Raw genomic sequence first — 18,103 nt, forward strand, 5'->3', positions numbered from 1 at the left:
CTTATCTTCCTCACTTGGTATTCCAGAGAGGTCTCCCATCCAAACGCTTACCAGGTCGACCCTGCTTAGTTTCTGAGATCTGAGAAGATTGGGTTTGCCTGGGCTATCCAGGTCAAGGCACTCTTGGTTTTCTGCTGATTTAATCTCATCTTTGGGGGAACTTTTCCAGGATTTTTTTTTTTTGTGGGAGGGGAGTTGCTGGAAACCTCTGACCTCCCCCCCACTCCCATCAAGCCCTGCAGGGAAACCTCTCAGCCCCTGGGACACTGCATGGGCCAGTCCCCTAAAGACCAAAGGGAAGCCTCTTCCCTCCGGGGCGCCTGCAAATAGCAGCCGAAGGAGGGCAAAGGGGACCTCTCTCCGTATACTTTGAATATAACATTTTGGTCTTAAAGGTGCCGCTGAACCAGGAGTCATTTCATAGAAAAAGAGATGCCAGGGCTCATTAGCACAACTCATTTCCAGAACTCATTTGCATATGCCACACACCCCTGACATCACCGGAAGGTGTCCTAAATTATGTCAGTTCAGCATCTACCTTAAACTGCTTCTTGAATTATAACTGTCCAAATAAAATCTTACTCCCATCGTACTTTTTAAAGTACTTTCTCCTTTGTGGCCACAGTGGCATGATGAAGATTTCTGCCTCTCTGCTTTATATGTTTGGGTTATTTCCCCATTATTTGTGTGTGTGTGGGGGGAGGGGGGATATTAGAAAGTCTGTCAAAGCTTAGAGTTCAGCAAAATTCTCACAGGCAGTGGAGCCCAGAAGCAAGGTGTTTTTTGGGGGAGGGGGGTTAAGAAAGAAAGAGCAGGATACAATTCAGAGGTTCCGGAGCGGGGCTCCTGTGAGCTCCAAATGAAGCCTGCTCCAAATGAAGTCTGAGCTGAACTCAGACTTTTGCTCCCCATCAGGACCGAATTCCCTGCCAAGGGCTGCCTTCCCGCCACTCTCTTTCTTGGCGCCGGTTCGTCTTCGGCCGCTGATTGGGCGCCGGCAGAGAGCTGATTCCCAGGAAAGGAAACACCCCGTCGCTTCTTTGGGAAAGCGAAAGTAGCTCTCTTCGTCTCTCCTCTCGCTTGGCGGAGGCGGCTGCCATGGCAGCCGGGGATCCCCTGCACGACCTCTGCGAGGAAGCCTCTTGCTCCATCTGCCTGGACTATTTCAACGACCCTGTCATGATTGCCGAGTGTGGCCACAGTTTCTGCCGAGGCTGCCTGACCCGCAGCTGGGGGAGCGGTCGGGGGCCACCGAGCCTGCCTGCCCCCAGTGCAGAGGAAGGGCTCAGCCAAGCAGCCTCCGCCCCAACAGCAGCTGGCCAACTTTGTGGAAATAGCCGAGAGAGTCGCTCTGCAAGAGGCCGGTGCGAAGGGGGGAGTCCGCGAGGAGGAGGAGGAAGCCTCCCTCTGCGTGGTCAGTGGTCCAGCCCCTGATCTAATAACCACGCCCCATTAATTATGGCTTGTTATTTGTAAGCACCTGCCTAATGGCATGTGAATTTCTTACGCCCCTTTCCCCTGAGAAGCAGCTTCCAGAAACTTGAAAGAATGCACAAGTGAATTGTTCTTTGTTTGCCATTCTGCTACGAGGCTAACTTATTGTAGCGACTACGCTCGCAGGGAGGGGCTGCCAGTCTGCAGACAGGAGATTCTCAGGTCTTAATGTAATTTTTGTCCTTCACATGTGTGGCCACAGTCCCAGCAAGCTCTCACCTTCCCCTTCCCAGGTTCCTTGTGCAAATGAGGGGGTGGGATTGCCAAATTCCCTGTGAGTTTCAGATCCAAGAGTCGAGTATTCTGACCACAACACCCAACCTAGTCCAAAGGATGACCAGACTGCTCTCAGCTGGCCTGATCCCGTTTGGCCAATCTTGGGCATTGCTTAGACATGCAACACGTTCTTCAGCTTGTGTGTGCCAACAGTCCAAGCAAGCTTTTACACACACACACACACACACACACACACACACACAGAGGTTCCTTGTGCGAATGAGGGGGTGGGATTACCAATCTCCCATTGGGTTGAAGGTTCCATGATCTGTGGCCTTCTCATCCCTGATCTCTCTCTGAACTGCAAGCCATCGGGACACTTGTTTCCCTGATAGGGGCCTTCCGTCACTTACTAGGCCCCAACCCTGAGCCAAAATCTGAAAGGCCAAGAAATGGCTTGGAGAAAGGCCACTTTCTTGACAGCGGCACCTCTAGATCCCTCACATCGAGAAAGTGCCTCTCCCCTCCCCAAACTGCAACTGAGAACCATAATCCAGAGGGTTCAGATGGGAGGATGTGGGTGTTATTTTTTAACTGAACAAGGCACTAGCTATATCCAGTCATTACACAGAGAGAAACTGTCCTGGGGGAGAGGAAAAAATGAAACAAATCCTGTGTCTTGGTTTTGGGCAGCAGGCAGCAGTGGCAGCTGGAAAAGGGAGAGTTTGCCAGAAGCACCAGGAGCCCCTGAAGCTCTTCTGCAAGGACGATGAAGCCCTCATCTGCGTGGTCTGTGACCGATCCAAGGAGCACAGAGATCACGAAGTCCTTCCTCTTGAGGAGGCCTCCCAAGAGTACAAGGTAGGACAGCCAAAAGGTGGAGGTTGGTGGGATCTCTTTGCGGGGAAACTCCCTCCAATTTGTGCCCTGGCCTCTGGGCCTAAATTGGGGAGTCACAACACCTCTTTGCTGCCTCCTTCCTGGCCTGGTGTCTCCCCAGTGCATTGCTTCCTGCCCACTGCTGAGGCCGACATGGGGTGATATGGGGAGATGAGTTCATTTCCTGTCAGGCTGTGTTGCCCTCTAGTCAGATGATTGTGTGACAGAGCAAGGAAGGGGCAGCTGCCTAACTCCCTGTTTAAATCCCCCCCCCCCACATACACACACTGCTTTCCCAATGTCATCTGCTGTCCTGGAGTTGCTCTTTGCCTGGGGGCTGGGAGAGAATGTGTGCAGGTTTGGAACCTTGTCTCTCATTTGCACATCCTAGCTGTGAAGAAGCAGTTCAAATCAGAAGGACAGCACTGGGGGTGGGGTGGGGGTGGGGTGGGGGTGGGGTAGGAAAGCTACACATGTCCAGGCCCACTCTGACTAGTTGTGCTTCTCCAAGGACTCAGCCGGAGGTCTTTCACATCAATGGCTACCATTTCAAGTGGAGATGCAAAGAGAATGAACCCAGGGTCTTCTGCTAGCCAAGCAGATGCTCTGCCACTGAGCCCCAGCCCTCCCGCTGCATTGTGGCACTGCAAGGACTCCCCCCCCCCCCCGCTTCCTGCAACTGTGGTTATTTCTATCCAGAATTCTTGCTGCATTCAGCCCCCTCTGAAATTGCAGGGGGTTTTAGTTTGGTGCAACACTGTGGTGTTTCCACTCATCTTCTCAGTTTTCTGCAGATCTGCTACAGTTTTTTCTCAAACCTGATTTGGATCATTCTTTAAAGATCGTATCAAAAGAGGTTTTTGAGGAAGTGTGGGAAGTATCAGCGCCAACTCGACGGCCCATGGCACCCTAGGCAGACTGGTGATCTGCTGTCCCCCCTCCACAGCAAAGGGAGGGGGCAAACTAGGTGTTTGTCTGGGGGGAGGGGGGAAGGCCGAATTCGGTACCCCCATCCTGCTGGCACCCTAGGTGACCATTTAGTTTGCCTAGTGGGTGCACCAGCCCTGGAAGGTATTGATTTTCACTACCATCCCTCACCACTGAGGTTTTTGCCATTTCTCTTTACAGTAAGCAATACTTGACAGATTGCTGGAGTGTTAACACAATTTAGTGATATATTGACTACAAATAATTGTTTTTAATGTAAAAAATATCCAACCCGTAGCTGGGGCACGTGTGTGTAAATGTGTGTGTAGTAGTGGGCAGGAGGGAAGAGAATGGAGTAAACCTTTAAAAAAGAATGCATTTCAATTTTGCCCCCCCTCCCCCCGCAGGATCAGTTCTGCAACTGTCTGGAGATTCTGAAGAAGGAGAGAGAGAGAATTGTGGCGTATAAAGGAGACATTGAGAGGGAAAGCCAAGACTTGCTTGTAAGTGTCACTGTGGCTGGGGAATGAACAGAGTCCAAAGAGCAGAAATATCAGCTCACAAGGCCGCCCCCTCCCCTTCAGTTGGGAAGTGGAGTTGCCCTAATCACAGCCCAACAACGTTGCCCCACTGCCTTTCCATTACTTAACTGACAAAACGTTGAGACTCAGTAAGTACTGAAGGTGAAATAAGAGATTAAAAATTCAGATTTTTACTCCATCCCCAGGCCAGACCTCACAAGTATATTAAGTTTAATTTATATTTGCTATATTATTTGTATTTGTTTAGCACTAACTAGCAGTTGAGTGCACCCAGGGCCGGCCTGCCCACTAGGCAAACTAAGCATTTGCCTAGGGTGCTGGTAGGGTGGGGGCCCCAAAATCGGCCCTCGCTCCTGCCCCCTAGACAAATTCCTATTTGCCTCCCCTTCCTCCCTCCCAGTTTTAATGCCCCGGTGAAGCGCCGCTTTCCAGGGGTTCTTTCAAGGTTGCTGCCCCCGCCAATTAGCTGGTTGGCGGGTAAAGCAGCGTAGAGGCTGGCTGCTCACCAGGATCAGCGTTGGGCAGTGGCGGCAGGAAGGATGAGGAGCCGCTGAAAAGGCGGCTGCTGCTGGCTACTGCCTACTCACTTCCTCCCTGGATAGTGTGGGGAGGAAGTGGGGAGGAGCAGCGGTGGCGGCTGCTTTTTCAGTGGGTCCTCGTCCTTTCTGCCTCAGTGTTGTTTTACCCGCCAATCAGCTGAATGGCGGGGGGCGGCCTTGAAAGAGACCCAGGAGCGCAGTGCTTCATGCTTCACCCAGGTGTTAAAATTGGGGCCATAGCGCGGGAGGGCGGCGGGCAGTGAGGCTGCCTGGGGCACTCATGCGCCCTATGGCCGGCTCTGAGTGCACCAGTGAAAAAGTTAAGGGCATGAGAGTTATGAGAAAAATCTGTGGGGTGTCCCCTTCCCTTGGTACCCTAGGCGTGTATTTCTTTTGCTTAATGGTTAATCCAAAACTGACACAGGGCCATAGAATTCACCCTCCAGCTCATTCCTAGAAGCTCATGGAAACAGATTCGGTTGGCATGCTTATATGTACTATGGGGAAAAAAAGATGGATGGTTTTTTTCTCACCATTATATCAGAAATAATTTGTTAAATACATGGATAAAGTACAAGAAATATGGTGATGAAAGAAAGCCGTTATGGATAGTACCAGCAGAAGTAATAAAAATAACGGTTGAATCTGATGAAGAGAGAGGGTTGTCATATAATCAATTACTAAAGATCCAAGGTGATAAAGTTGAATTAAAATCTGCTGAAGAGCTGAACAACAAGTATGACTGGTTTCAAATGCAACAAATAAAAAGTTTGATGGGAAATGATATTAAATCTGAAGGAATTAGACGCAAACCAACAGAAATGGAAAAGGTTCTGCTTGGAGATAATGAAAAATTAATATCGAAAATATATAAGTTATTGTTGAAATGGTCTTCAGAAGAAGAAGTAGTAAAATCTCAAATGATTAAATGGGGGATTAATGCAATCAAGGAAATACAGATGGGTACATGGGAATATCTTTGGAAGAACTCTATGAGAATATCAACATGTCAAGAGTATTAAAAAGAATTGTTTTAAGATGATGTATAGGTGGTATGCTAACGGTATCGAAAGCTTTGGTAAGGTCGACAAAAGTCACATACAGAGCCTTGTTCTGTTCCCTGCATTTCTCTTGGAGCTGCCTGAGAACAAATACCATGTCGGTGGTGCTCCTGTTAGCTCTGAAGCCGCACTGGCTCTCTGGGAGGAGTTCTTCTGCAATGGCGGGCACCAGTCTGTTCAGGAGTATTCTGGCAAGGATTTTGCCTGCGATGGAGAGCAGGGTTATCCCCCGGTAGTTGGAGCAGTCTGACTTTTCGCCTTTGTTTTTGTATAGGGTGATGATGATTGCATCGCGAAAGTCCTGTGGTAATTTGCCTTGTTCCCAGCAGGTGACAAGTACTTTGTGAAGTGAGCTATGTAGTACTGTGCCCCCATGCTTCCAGATCTCTGGTGGAATTCCATCAACTCCTGCTGCCTTGCCACTTTTCAGTTGCTTGATGGCTTTAACAGTCTCTTCTAGGGTGGGGATCTCATCCAACTCTGTTTTCACTGGTTGAAGTGGGGTGAGGTGAATTGCTGAATCTTGAACTACGCGGTTGGCACTGAAGAGAACCTGAAAATACTCCGACCACCGGTTCAATATGGATGCCTTGTCTGTGAGGAGCACTTGGCCGTCTGCACTACGCAAGGGACTCTGAGTCTGATATGATGGACCATATTCTGCCTTCAGGGCTTCGTAGAACCCTCTTAAATCACCAGTGTCTGCACACAGCTGGGTTCTCTCTGCAAGCTTGGTCCACCACTCGTTCTGAATGTCTCGAAGCTTGCACTGGAGGTTGCTACATGCAGCGCGAAAGGTTGCTTTTTTCCCAGGACAGGAGGGCTGAGCAAGATGTGCTTGGTAGGCAGATCTCTTTTTCGCCAGTAAATCTTGGATCTCTTGATTGTTCTCATCAAACCAGTCCTTGTTCTTCCTTGTGGAGAACCCGAGGACTTCTTCAGAGATCTGCAGGACGGTAGTTTTTAGGTGTTCCCAGAGTGCTTCTGGAGAAGGGTCTGTGGGGCAACTGGGGTCCTCAATTCTTGACTGGAGTTTTGCCTGGAAGGCAGCGTTAACTTCGGCTGACTGGAGACTGCCAACCTGAAACTTCCTCCGAGGGATACCTCCTCTCCTGGGTGTGGGTTTAAAGTGAAGACGGAGATTGCTGCGTACAAGACGATCCGTATGACATTCTGCACTGGGCATTACTCGGGTGTGTAAGACATCTTGAAGGTCTCTCTGGCGCACCAGAATGTAGTCGATAAGGTGCCAGTGCTTGGACCGTGGGTGCATCCAGGTTGTCTTCAGACTGTTCTTCTGCTGGAAGATAGTGTTGGTGATGGTGAGCTGGTGCTCCATGCAGAATTCTAGCAGGAGGCGCCCGTTGTCATTGCAGTTGCCAATGCCGTGTTTGCCAAGTACTCCTTTCCAGGCTTCCGAGTCTTTACCTACTCTGGCATTGAAGTCGCCAAGGATGATCACCTTGTCCTCTGTAGGGGTCTTCCGTACGAGGAGCATAGAACTTGTTCTTTTCTGCAGGATCTGCTTGAAGGGTTGGGGCATACACACTGAAGAGTGTTGCATGCTGCTTGTTTTGAAGTGGGAGGCGCATGGACATGATGCGATCTGAGTGACCTGTTGGCAGGTTTTCGAGTTTGGAGGCAATGGAGTTCTTGACCATGAAGCCAACGCCAGAAAGGCGGCTCTCAGCCTTTGACTTACCTGACCAGTAGAGGGTATAGCCAGCACCGTGTTCTTGAAGACTACCTTCCTCAGGGAAACGGACCTCACTGAGAGCTGCTATGTCGATATTCAACCTGAGAAGTTCGTGGGCAACTAGAGCAGAGCGTCGTTCAGGGCGACCACTGTCTACTGTGTCAAGCATGGTTCTGATGTTCCAACACGCAAGCTTTAGTCTTTGCACACTTTGTGAGGCAGGTGCATGCCTTTTCTTTGTTGTTATTTTTTGACCGCAAGTAAGGATGCCCATTGACCGTGGCTAGCCAACTGGGGTGGAGGAGACGAGCTTTGTTTAGGCCACCTTTTCTAGGCCCCTCTCCGTGTGGAGCAAGCAGTGCTGTCCCTAGATAAGGCTGCTTGGTCGTTCAGGGTGCTGCCGAAAAATGCTTTCGTCTCCGGGTTAGCATCAGGCGACCAATACCCTGAACCGCCTACATGCAGGATCGGGACTGCGGCTTCCAGTGGCCCCTTCCACCTGCCGTTTCGCCCCTTGCCCATCGCTACAGGACTTGATGCGTTGTGGGTTGTGTATGTGGATATGCCCTTCAGGCCTGCGCAGAGGAATTTTTTAGGTGAAGCCCAGTGTGCGCGGTACTGGCTCCACCCTTTCACCTGGGGGTCATCTGCCATGGCCCAATAAGCCGGGACGCCGGCAGCGAGTCCTCCAGGTGGTAGGTGTTACATTAACGAGCTCTATCTGCCCGGGTTTGATGTTAGAGTTTTCCTTCTCTTAGGCTGGCAAGGTTGGTGGGCCCAGCCTGCCCATCCGGTTATACCGCCGGACAATTCGGTCGCACCATGACGTAGCAAACTCTGTGAAAAACGGGGGGGACCAGCGAGAAGGTGTTGCTACGGATGCAGTAATGCAGGAGAGGCCATTGCAGTGACCATCTGCCAGGCATAGCCAGACAGTGACCACGCGGCATTCACTACACCGGGAGAGGAGAGGCTATGTATTGCGCATACACTTTCCCTGGGGGGGTAGGATACCCAGAGGGAGCCCACCCCCCCACCCCACCCTGTGGCAAATCTTGGAACATTTAGGATGTCCCCCAAGGTTCCTCAGCATGATCATCCAGCTACACGAAGACCAGCGAGGCCAAGTCAGACACTGCAACGACCTCTCGGAGACCTTCCCAATAGGCACAGGTGTAAAGCAAGGCTGCGTTCTCGCGCCAACTCTCTTTACGATCTTCTTTAGCATGATGCTTCAAAGAGCCGCAGTAGATCTAGATGATGACGATGGTGTCTACATCCGCTATCGCACCGATGGCAGCCTGTTCAACCTGAGGCGACTAAAGGCCCACTCCAAGACAATGGAAAAACTCATCCGAGAGCTACTGTTTGCTGATGATGCTGCACTCGTCTCCCACTCGGTATCAGCTCTGCAGCATATGACGTCCTGCTTTGCAGAGGCTGCCAAGCTATTCGGCCTAGAAGTTAGTCTGAAGAAGACAGAAGTTCTCCACCAGCCTGCACCCCAGGAAGATTATCACCCTCCCTGCATCACTGTGGGTGAATCAATTCTGAAGACAGTCCAGCAGTTCAGCTATCTGGGGTGCATCATCTCCTCAGATGCTAAGATGGACAAGGAGATTGACAACAGGCTGGCAAAGGCAAACCGTGCCTTTGGCCGACTGCACAAAAGAGTGTGGAGCAACAAGCATCTGAAAAAAGGCACAAAGATCAATGTTTACAAAGCGGTTGTGATGACAACCCTCATCTACGGCTCCGAATCGTGGGTTTTATACCGTCAGCACCTGCGACTCCTTGAGCGCTTTCATCAGCGCTGCCTTCGCACCATCCTCAACATCCACTGGAGTGACTTTGTGACCAACACTGAAGTTCTCAAGCGGGCAGAGGTTACCAGCATCGAGGCACTGCTGTTGAAGACGCAGCTGCGCTGGGCAGGGCATATTTCTAGGATGGAAAACCACCGCCTTCCCAAGATTGCCCTGTATGGCGAACTCTCCACCGGCCATCGAAATAGAGGGGCACCAAAGAAGAGGTACAAGGACTCCTTGAAGAAATCCCTTGGCACCTGTCGCATCAACCATCACCAGTGGTCTGACCTAGCCTCAGATCGCAAAGCATGGAGGCACACCATCCACCAGGCTGTCTCTTCTTTTGAGAACGCACGCATAGCTGGTCTTGAGGACAAAAGGAGATTGAGGAAGAATCGCACTGCTACAGCACCAACCCTAAATCAGACTTTTCCCTGCAGCCACTGTGGCCGGACCTGCCTGTCCCGCATTGGTCTTGTCAGCCACCAGCGAGCCTGCAGCAGACGTGGACTATTGCACCCTTCTTAAATCTTCGTTCGCGAAGCCAAGCCGAGAGAGAGATAGGTGGTATATGACTCCTAAAAAATTGGCAAAGATGAGTAAAAAGATGTCAGATAGATGTTGGAAATGTAAGAAACATGAAGGTTCTTTTTATCATATGTGGTGGACATGTGAAAGAGCGAAAAAGTTCTGGCAGATGATACAACAAGAAATATCTAAGATTCTGAGATATGACTTCAAGAAAGTAGCAGAGACTTTTCTGTTGGGATTACAAATGGAAAAATTTCCAAAAGAAGATAGAACTTTAATTTGGTACTTGCTCTCAGCTGCTAGGACATTGTATGTGCAGTTGTGGACGCAAGAAAAAATGCAAGAGAAATGGGATTGGATTGTGAAAGTTTTATCGTGGAGTGAGATGGATAAACTAACAAGAATTCTAAGAGACTATGATTTGGAAGTGTTTAAAAGGGAGTGGAAGAAATTTAGAGGTTATGTAGAGAAAGAATGGAACGTAAAAAGACATTGGACAATTTTTTAATAATGAGTATTAGAAAAGGTAGAATATGAATTTAGATTGTTATAGTTAAAGGTACCTTTATAAGTGAACTTTAAGTATATAACTTCGGCGGGAGTCTAGTAACGGAGGGAGGGGGGATTAGAAAATATCATATGGGTTAGGGATAGAGATGATAGAAATGGATATTGTTACCATATGCTATCAATAAAATTGTTTAAAACCAGAATTCACCCACCAAAGCATGTTTTCTCCAGGGGAACCAATCTCTGTAGTCTGGAAATGAGCAATTCCAGGGGATCCCCAGGCCCCACCTGGAGGCTGGCATCCCTAGATGCACAGCCTGGTCCGTATTCAGCAGAACAGGCCCCAAAGGCAGCTCTTAGGCAGGTGTAACATTGCAATTCTAAGCAGAGGTATTACCTGGGTGGTGAGTCTGGGGATGCTGTGGAACTGCACGCTCTTGTGCCTCGGGAGCTGCCTGCCCTCCAGTGCCCTAGATGTTTTGTTTTGAGCAGCATCAGTTGACTTTCCAAGGCACTCTTTGCTGTAGAGAGAATCACAGGCAGAAGAACATACGTGTTCAGGCCCCATATGTGTAAATGCACCAGCAAGCAACCTCGAAGGAGTCTCTGCCTCCTCCTCATGCTTGCTGCAAATGTTGATAGGTAGCCCAGCGATGCTGAATTGGGCCAAGTGGGGTTAAACCACTGCAGATTCTAAGGTGGGGAAAGTACCTGGGATACTGAGTAGTGTGTAGTTCCCCCCTCCCCTGCAATTTTTCCTTGCCCAGAATGCAGCCAGGGAAGCTGCAGTTTACATTGGAAGACGAAGCAAGGTGAAGGGGCTTCTGTGCTCTTTTGCCCCCAGTGGGGTTTCTACTCAAATAGTACGGTATATCATCCCCTAATATGGATTGGGGGAGTCAACCTATGAAGGGTGTTCTAGTGGGGGAACAAATGGACTCAAGCCCCCCCCCCCTTCTTTTCTCTGGGTCTTCTGCTGCAGACTGAATCTTCTGTGGCTGAAAGAACCCCTCCAGGAGTTGGAGGGAGATCCTTGTGTTCTTTGGCCCTGAGGCTGGGCCTGGTGGATCTTCCGCTTTCCCTGCTGAATGTTAATTGTGATCTCTGAAAGGCCAAAGTGCTCTTCTCATAAGAGGCTCTTCCCACTGCAGAGACCAGCTGTGTTCCTGGCACTGGACCGATTTTCTTCTCTTTCCATTTCAGAAACAAACCCAAGGAGAGAAGCAAGAGGCAGTAGCAAAGTTCAGGCAACTGCACATGTTTCTGGAGGAACAAGAGAAGCTTTTGCTGGCCCAGATGGAAGAGGTGGAGATGGAGGTGGCAAAGAAAAGGGACCAGCACCTGGCCGAACTCTCTGAGGCCCTCTCCTCTCTCGAAAGCCTCATCCGGGAGATGGAAGAGAAGTGTCAGCTGCCAGCCAGTGATCTCCTGCAGGTGAGGGGGGTGGCAGGAACAGGCAGGGTCCCCTAGGGGAAAAGGCTGGCTCCAAATCTTCTCTGTGCCTCCTTTGCTCAGCAGAAAAGCAAACAAGGCCAGTTTATGCTGCTAGGAAGTATTCATCTCTGCATGTGAGCTGTTTTCCTCTCTGTCCTTTTACATCTCCAGCCAGGGGCAGACTGGACAAAAGCAGGGGCTCTGTGAAACCTACCCACCCCTGGAGTTAGGATTCCATGCAAGGTTTTTCACAGTACATTTTAAAAGGAGGATGTCTGTGGGGCAGGGAACGTGGGTTATAGTGGCGGCTCACAGATGTGCGCTCCAAATGCACACAGACACACAACAGCAACAACAGGTGGTTACAGGAATGGCATCTGCACACCTGTTCCTGCCACCGCTGAGCTTGCTTCTGCCTGCCCTTCACATCTGTGCAGATACGATGGCATTGATGGCTAGACCCTCCCTTCCCTTTTGTTGTTGAGCCATCTTGCAGGGAAACTCCTGCAAGCTGGCTCAGCAATGTAGCAGGGAAAAGGGAGGAAGTCTTGCAGTGATGCAAGGCTGATGGAAGAAACGTTGCTAGGAATGCCTTTGCATCTGCAGGTGGCCAGAAGGGGTACACAGTCTTCCAGCCTTCCATGTGAAGAAAAATCTCTGTGAACACTATCGTTGTTAAGTGATCAGAGCAGATCACACCGCTCCAGAATGGCTCCACTTTGTCTGGTCGTATTAACCTCACAGAGATTTTTCTTCCACTTTATGAAGATCTATGCCAGTCTTTGAGTGAAGTCTGCTAGCTGGACACAAGCAAAATGCCATAGGGTAGAATCTTCCAGAGAGGTCTTCCTGGTATGATCTTTTAGCAAGCACTGAGGTCTCTTAGCAAGCACTGAGAGCCAGTTTGTTGTAGTGGTTTAGTGTGTGGACTCTTATCTGGGAAAACCGGGTTTGATTCCCCACTCCTCCACTTGCTGCAGCTGGAATGGCCTTGGGTTAGCCATAGCCCTGGCAGAGGTTGTCCTTGAAAGGGCAGCTGCTGTGGGAGCCCTTTCAGCTCCACCCACCTCATAGGGTGACTTTTGTGGGGGAGGAAGGTAAAGGAGATTGTGACCGCTCTGAGACTCTGAGTGGAGGGCGGGATATAAATCCAATATCTTCTTTTCTTTTTCTCTCTGCCATTTTTTCTCAGGATGCCAGAAGCACCTTGCAGAAGTAAGTAGGCCTTTAGCATTAACCTTCATAATGTTGGGATTGGACTGAGTAGCCTGTGAAGAACACAGTCCTTCAGCATCTTGACTCAGAGCCAAATCAGATCTCCATCCATCTTTCAGTGGCAAACGGCTTATACACAGAGCCTCGTCAGCAGGAAATTGTGTAGTGAAATGGTGGGTGGTCTGGGTTGGCACCTAGATGTGCACCTCTAGAACAAGGGTCTCCAGCCTTTTTGAGGCTGCCGGCAGCTTTGGAATGCTGACATGGTGTGAAGGATGCTGCCACAGGAGATGATGTCAGCCACAAAACGGCTGCCGCAGCTTACCCTCAGTCACTTTATAAAGATCCTTCTGTAATGGTAGCAGCAGATTGGCCACGGCTGTTTCCACATTGTGAATGTGTCCTTCATTCAGTACTGCAGGGAGCAGGAACAGCAGTCATTCCCTCATCTATTTTTAGGCCTTTTTCATGTCAGGGGTAGGGGGGAGAGAGGGACAGACAGACAGACAGCCGGGATAGTCCTTGTCCAGAACCCTCACTAGCTTTCTTGTTCTTTACCTGGACATTTGCGAGACAGACAGGAGCAGGGGATTTGGGGTTGCAGTTCTTAGGGCCAAACCAGACATTTGCTTTTTAAAAAAATAGTTTGGCCTGGGCTCCACAGGGTCACATGCCACCTGCAGCAAATGGCTCTAAAAAAAGAAAGCAGACCCTGTTTAGGCCTCAAATGCCCCTCTGGGAGAGGGAGGGCTCCTGCCTTCTCTTCCTCATGCCATTTGTTTCATGCCAAGGCAGAGTTGGGCAGGGCACTTCCCTGTTTTTGTTGTTCCACATGCACAAAACGCAGCACAAGGAGCAGGAAAAATGGACAGTTAATTTCTGCAGTGCTATTTAGTGCACAAACCAGCTGTATTGTTTTGTGGTAGCCGTTCTCTGCAGTTGCTGTGTGGAACCCAGGTCCAGTTCTTAACAAAGCAGGAGCTACACTGAGGTGAACATTTCTCTCCACAGGCGGGCCCATAGCCAGAAAATTTTAGGTGGGGGGTCCCACCGAATTAAATTTCAGATGGAGGGGCCCACCACTCTGGCAGCCCCGCTCCCCTCCGGAGTGCCTCCCCCTTCCCTCCCACCCACCGACAGACCGAAGCCCTGGAAAAGCGGGACTCTTTCAAAGCCGCAGCCTCCCCCCATCACCTGATCAGCGGGAAAAGCAGCAATCCGGAGGGAGTGGGGAGGAGGCAGCTGCTGGCCTCTGCGCTGCTTTTCCTGTGTGTTGGTGGGAGGGAGGGGGGAGGCACCAGAGTGGTGGGGAGATCAGCGGCTGCCAGAGCAGCAGCCACAGAGAGAGCGGGTGCCGCGAAAGCACCGGGGAGAGCCGGGTCACCAGGAGGGGCCATATAGGTGGAGGGTGGGGTTGTGTGGAGGGGCAGGCCCCCCATGGCTACAGGCCTGTCCAAAAGCCCCCCTCCCCCAATCCTTCAGTGTTTTCAACATCAGCCTGGGTCTCTCTTGGCTTTCTGGCAGTTCCTTCTACTTCTTTAATCCATTGGGACGGGAGATTCTGAATTGGATGGATAGCATCTTTATTGGATTTTCTCCAGGTATGAAGAAAAGGAGTCATTTGAGAATCCAGTGGATTTTCCACTTGCCCTGAAGTGGCACATCTGGTACTTCTCATATTTCAGTCCCCCTTTGGAGGTCATCAAGAGGCAATTCAAAGGTAATGAAGAAACACTGCAAGAGTTTCAAACTGGACATTAGAGTGGGCCTGATGTTCCAGGATGGTTATATCGTTAACAGACCCAGGAACGTGGGGAGTTTATGTATCAGTTCAGAAGGCCATTTTAGTTCACCATGGAAAGATTTCTGATGAGAATTCTGCCATAACTTCAGCTCAGAATTGCATTACATGGACTTCTCGATGTTATTCTGTGTTGATCTCTGATCATTACTGTGACCATGCAAGGGCACATGGTGAGGTAGATGGTCAAGCAAGCACCTGAAATGATAGGAAGGAGGAGGGAAACTGCCCTTCAGGGCATCTGCATTTAATGAAGACAGCCACTGGATCAATTTCAGGGACACTCCTTCTCTTTACAATGCTGTCTTTAAAGTAAAGTCAAATGCCCATTTAAATCAATGAGTTTGAAGGGTGTAACTCTGCTCAGGATGGCACTGCAGAACCTGTGTCTAGAAACGTCCTAAATTTAGCCAGATTGGACCCTTGGGCTGCAGTCCTTAGGATACTTTCTATGACATGAATCTCAAGTAACTCCAGTGACTTGTGAAAGCAGATTTGAATATTTGTACACAGTCCCCTCCCCCCCACCCCGAAATAGCTTCTACTTGACCCCTTAGCTGTAACTCATAAGGAATATGTACTTATGCGCCATCAAGTCAGAAATGACTTCTGGCGACCCCACCAAGAGGTGTTCAAGGCAAGTGAGAAACAGAGACAGTTTGCTGTTTCCTTCCTCTGCAGAGTCTTCTTTAGTTTCCTATCTAAGTACCAACCCAGCTTCCAAGATTTGATAATGTTGGGCTATATCATGCTGCCTTCCCTCCCCATGCTGATATTTTTGTCCCAAGATTTATGATAAGTGGAAAGGTCTGCCACTCACTTTCTGTTCCTTTGCTTTCTCAGACACTCTGGATTCTGGACTTCATCTGCAGAAAGGTACATTTTTCTTCATAAACGTATCAATTGTTTCTAAACTAAAAAGCTTCACCTTACAATTTGTGTTCTTCTGCTTGGTGTTCTCAGAGATAGCACTGCAGAAGAGGGTTACCAAGTCAGTCAGAAAATACCTGGGGACTTTGGGGGTGGGAGACTTTGAGGGTGGAGCCAAGAGAATTTCCTATTCCCTGAAATAATTAAATAAATAAATAAATAAATAAGAATACAGCAGTGCAGTTCCCCTGAATACAATCTTCATTTCCTCACCCCAAGCAGCTGCATGTTCCCTGTAAACATTCTCTCTCTCTCTCTCTCTCTCTCTCTCTCTCTCTCTTTCTCCCTTTCTCCAAAATAAACAGTTTGCAATTTCACACTTGTGTGGTCTCACTGGGGCAATTTACTCATGAGTTGCTGAAGTTCCAAGTTCTTCAGACTAACAGGGGAAACCAAGGTTCTAGTTTACCCCTAACCATGCAAACGACCTCTGAAAAGATTGTAAAACAGAGGTTCTGGGCTCCTGTCACAGCTACTGGGAGCAACCATGTTATTCTGCCAGCTCACCCCACCCACATTCAGCCTGGCTTCTGGATTTAAAGGCACAGACACACAGTCTAAAATGTAAGTCTTTTCAAGCATCTTTCAAGTCTCCAGAAGTAGAAAGGCACATGGTGGCTGTGGGGGCGGGACTTCCCTCGCTGGTCAGCTGACTGGGAGGAGGGGAAGGAGCCTGCAAAAGTGAGGGAAACCCCGCTGGGACCTGGGGATTGGCAAGCCTATTACAGAACACTCTTGTTTCTCAAAATCTGACCCTCCGTACCACAGCCAGTTCCTTCTTGCTCTGCGGATGTTGGTAAGGATGAAAGAAAAGGTGAACTCTGAGGAGATGAACTGCCTTTTTTCACCTACTTGCTGCCATATTGAAATGATGGGAGAATGGCTGCTGGGCAAGAACTTGACTGAGCTCCATAAGAAGTCTTGCTGTTCTCCCCCCTGTAATGTACTGAGTGACGAGACGTGTTGAAGGCAACATGCTTTATTGACAAGTACATCACAAGGCGCGGAAATGCGGGCCAGGTCCCGATTATATACATACCCCGGAACAACCCTCCATCTGGCCAGGTCCAATCCTGGCCAGTTAAACTTCCTGCCACAGATCGTGATTGGCGGAGCGTATTTGCGAGCTACATCCGGGGACCAGTGGGCTTCCACTGGTCACCTCTGTAGCGTTCGCTGTGATGTAACTTCAGGACTGAAATGCAAGACACAACACTCCTCCCCCCCTAGTTCTGGACACAAAGTCTTTCGAGTAGGCTGGCGCCCTGCGTTCCCTGGTCGACCTCGGGGTTATTTGGGGAGTTGGAGCGGCCGCCATGGCTGGCGGGGCGGCTGGTTCCTCGTGGTGGGGTGCTGCCTGAAGAGGACTGTCCACCGCTTGTTGCTCTTCCGGAATTTCCTCTCGGGGGGGGGGGGGGTTGCTCCCACCGCTGTGGTGCTCTTCCGCCCATGTAGTCGGTGCAGCCAGCATAGGCTGGGTAGCTCTTGGGAGTGTTGCTGTCAGTTCTCCCTCGCTCCCCCAATTGCTTCCGGATTTTTGGAGAGTGGGGGAGGAGCCTGCAAATTCAAGGATCCCCTGCCAGGCCGGGGGGTTGGGAAGCCTAGTGGGAGGAGGCCATGACTGGCAGGAGAAGGAAGCCAAACAGGCCAGTGGGTGAAATCCCCCAGCTGATGCCGTTTCATTTCTTGTCGTCTCATTTTCCCTCAACAGCAAATGTGACTCTGGATCCAGACACAGCCCATTCATGGCTCATCCTGTCTGAGGGTCAGAAAAGCGTGAGAGAAGGAGAAAAACCTCAAGCTCTGCCCAGAGGTCCGGAGAGATTTGAGATGTATACTGCTGTGCTGGGCCGTGAGGGATTCACAGGAGGCTGCCATTTCTGGGAAGTCCTTGTGGGAAGTGAGGAAAGCTGGATTGTGGGGGTGGCCAGAAAGTCTGTGAGGAGGAAGGGAGGCCTCACTTTTACTCCTGAGGAAGGGATCTGGGCTGTGGGGAAGTGGTCAGGGATGCACAGGGCTTATATAAAAGAACATTACCCTCCCCTGACTGTGACTGGGGAGCTGAAGAGGATCCGAGTATGCCTGAGCTATGCTGGGGGTCGAGTGGCCTTTTTTGATGCTGACCGAGCAGCCCTTCTCTATGAGTTCTCTGGAGCCTCCTTCCGTGGAGAGACTCTCTTGCCCTACTTTTGGGTGTATAAAAAAGGCCACCTCAAAATCTCTTCCTAGGACCTTTTCTTCACACCAGGACCATCAAGAAGAAAATAGTATTTCTCAATATTCTTCCTTTTTTCAAGGCCTGTGAAGACCTCTCCTGTCTCCAGCCACCAAAATTTGACTGGGGTAAAATGGAAATATTTCCCCTCCATTTCCCAACATTCCTTCCCCCCCCCCTTTGTATCTTATTCCTTAAAGTGACAGTAATGCCTTTCCCATTGTAAAAGATACAGGAGAGCTCTGAACAGACACCCCCCCCACTTGATCACTCCAGCCTTCGTTCTCCTCAAGCACAAGAGAGGA

At 50.0% G+C, this 18,103-nt stretch overlaps 1 protein-coding gene across 1 annotated transcript in view; it reads left to right on the plus strand.

Moving 5' to 3' along the window:
• Positions 1 to 17,817, plus strand: part of LOC132571804 (uncharacterized) — a 41,143-nt gene extending 23,326 nt beyond the window's left edge. Inside the window, 10 exon segments of the mRNA XM_060238597.1 lie at positions 1,050 to 1,224; positions 1,227 to 1,302; positions 1,305 to 1,364; positions 2,411 to 2,571; positions 3,924 to 4,019; positions 11,407 to 11,637; positions 12,830 to 12,852; positions 14,454 to 14,572; positions 15,497 to 15,529; positions 17,295 to 17,817. Of these exon segments, the coding sequence (XP_060094580.1) occupies positions 1,050 to 1,224; positions 1,227 to 1,302; positions 1,305 to 1,364; positions 2,411 to 2,571; positions 3,924 to 4,019; positions 11,407 to 11,637; positions 12,830 to 12,852; positions 14,454 to 14,572; positions 15,497 to 15,529; positions 17,295 to 17,812 (1,492 nt within the window). The 3' untranslated portion in view covers positions 17,813 to 17,817.
• Positions 17,818 to 18,103: the final 286 nt, after the last annotated feature.

Source organism: Heteronotia binoei, chromosome 5 (genome assembly GCF_032191835.1).
Source record: "Heteronotia binoei isolate CCM8104 ecotype False Entrance Well chromosome 5, APGP_CSIRO_Hbin_v1, whole genome shotgun sequence".
Lineage (NCBI taxonomy): Eukaryota > Metazoa > Chordata > Lepidosauria > Squamata > Gekkonidae > Heteronotia > Heteronotia binoei.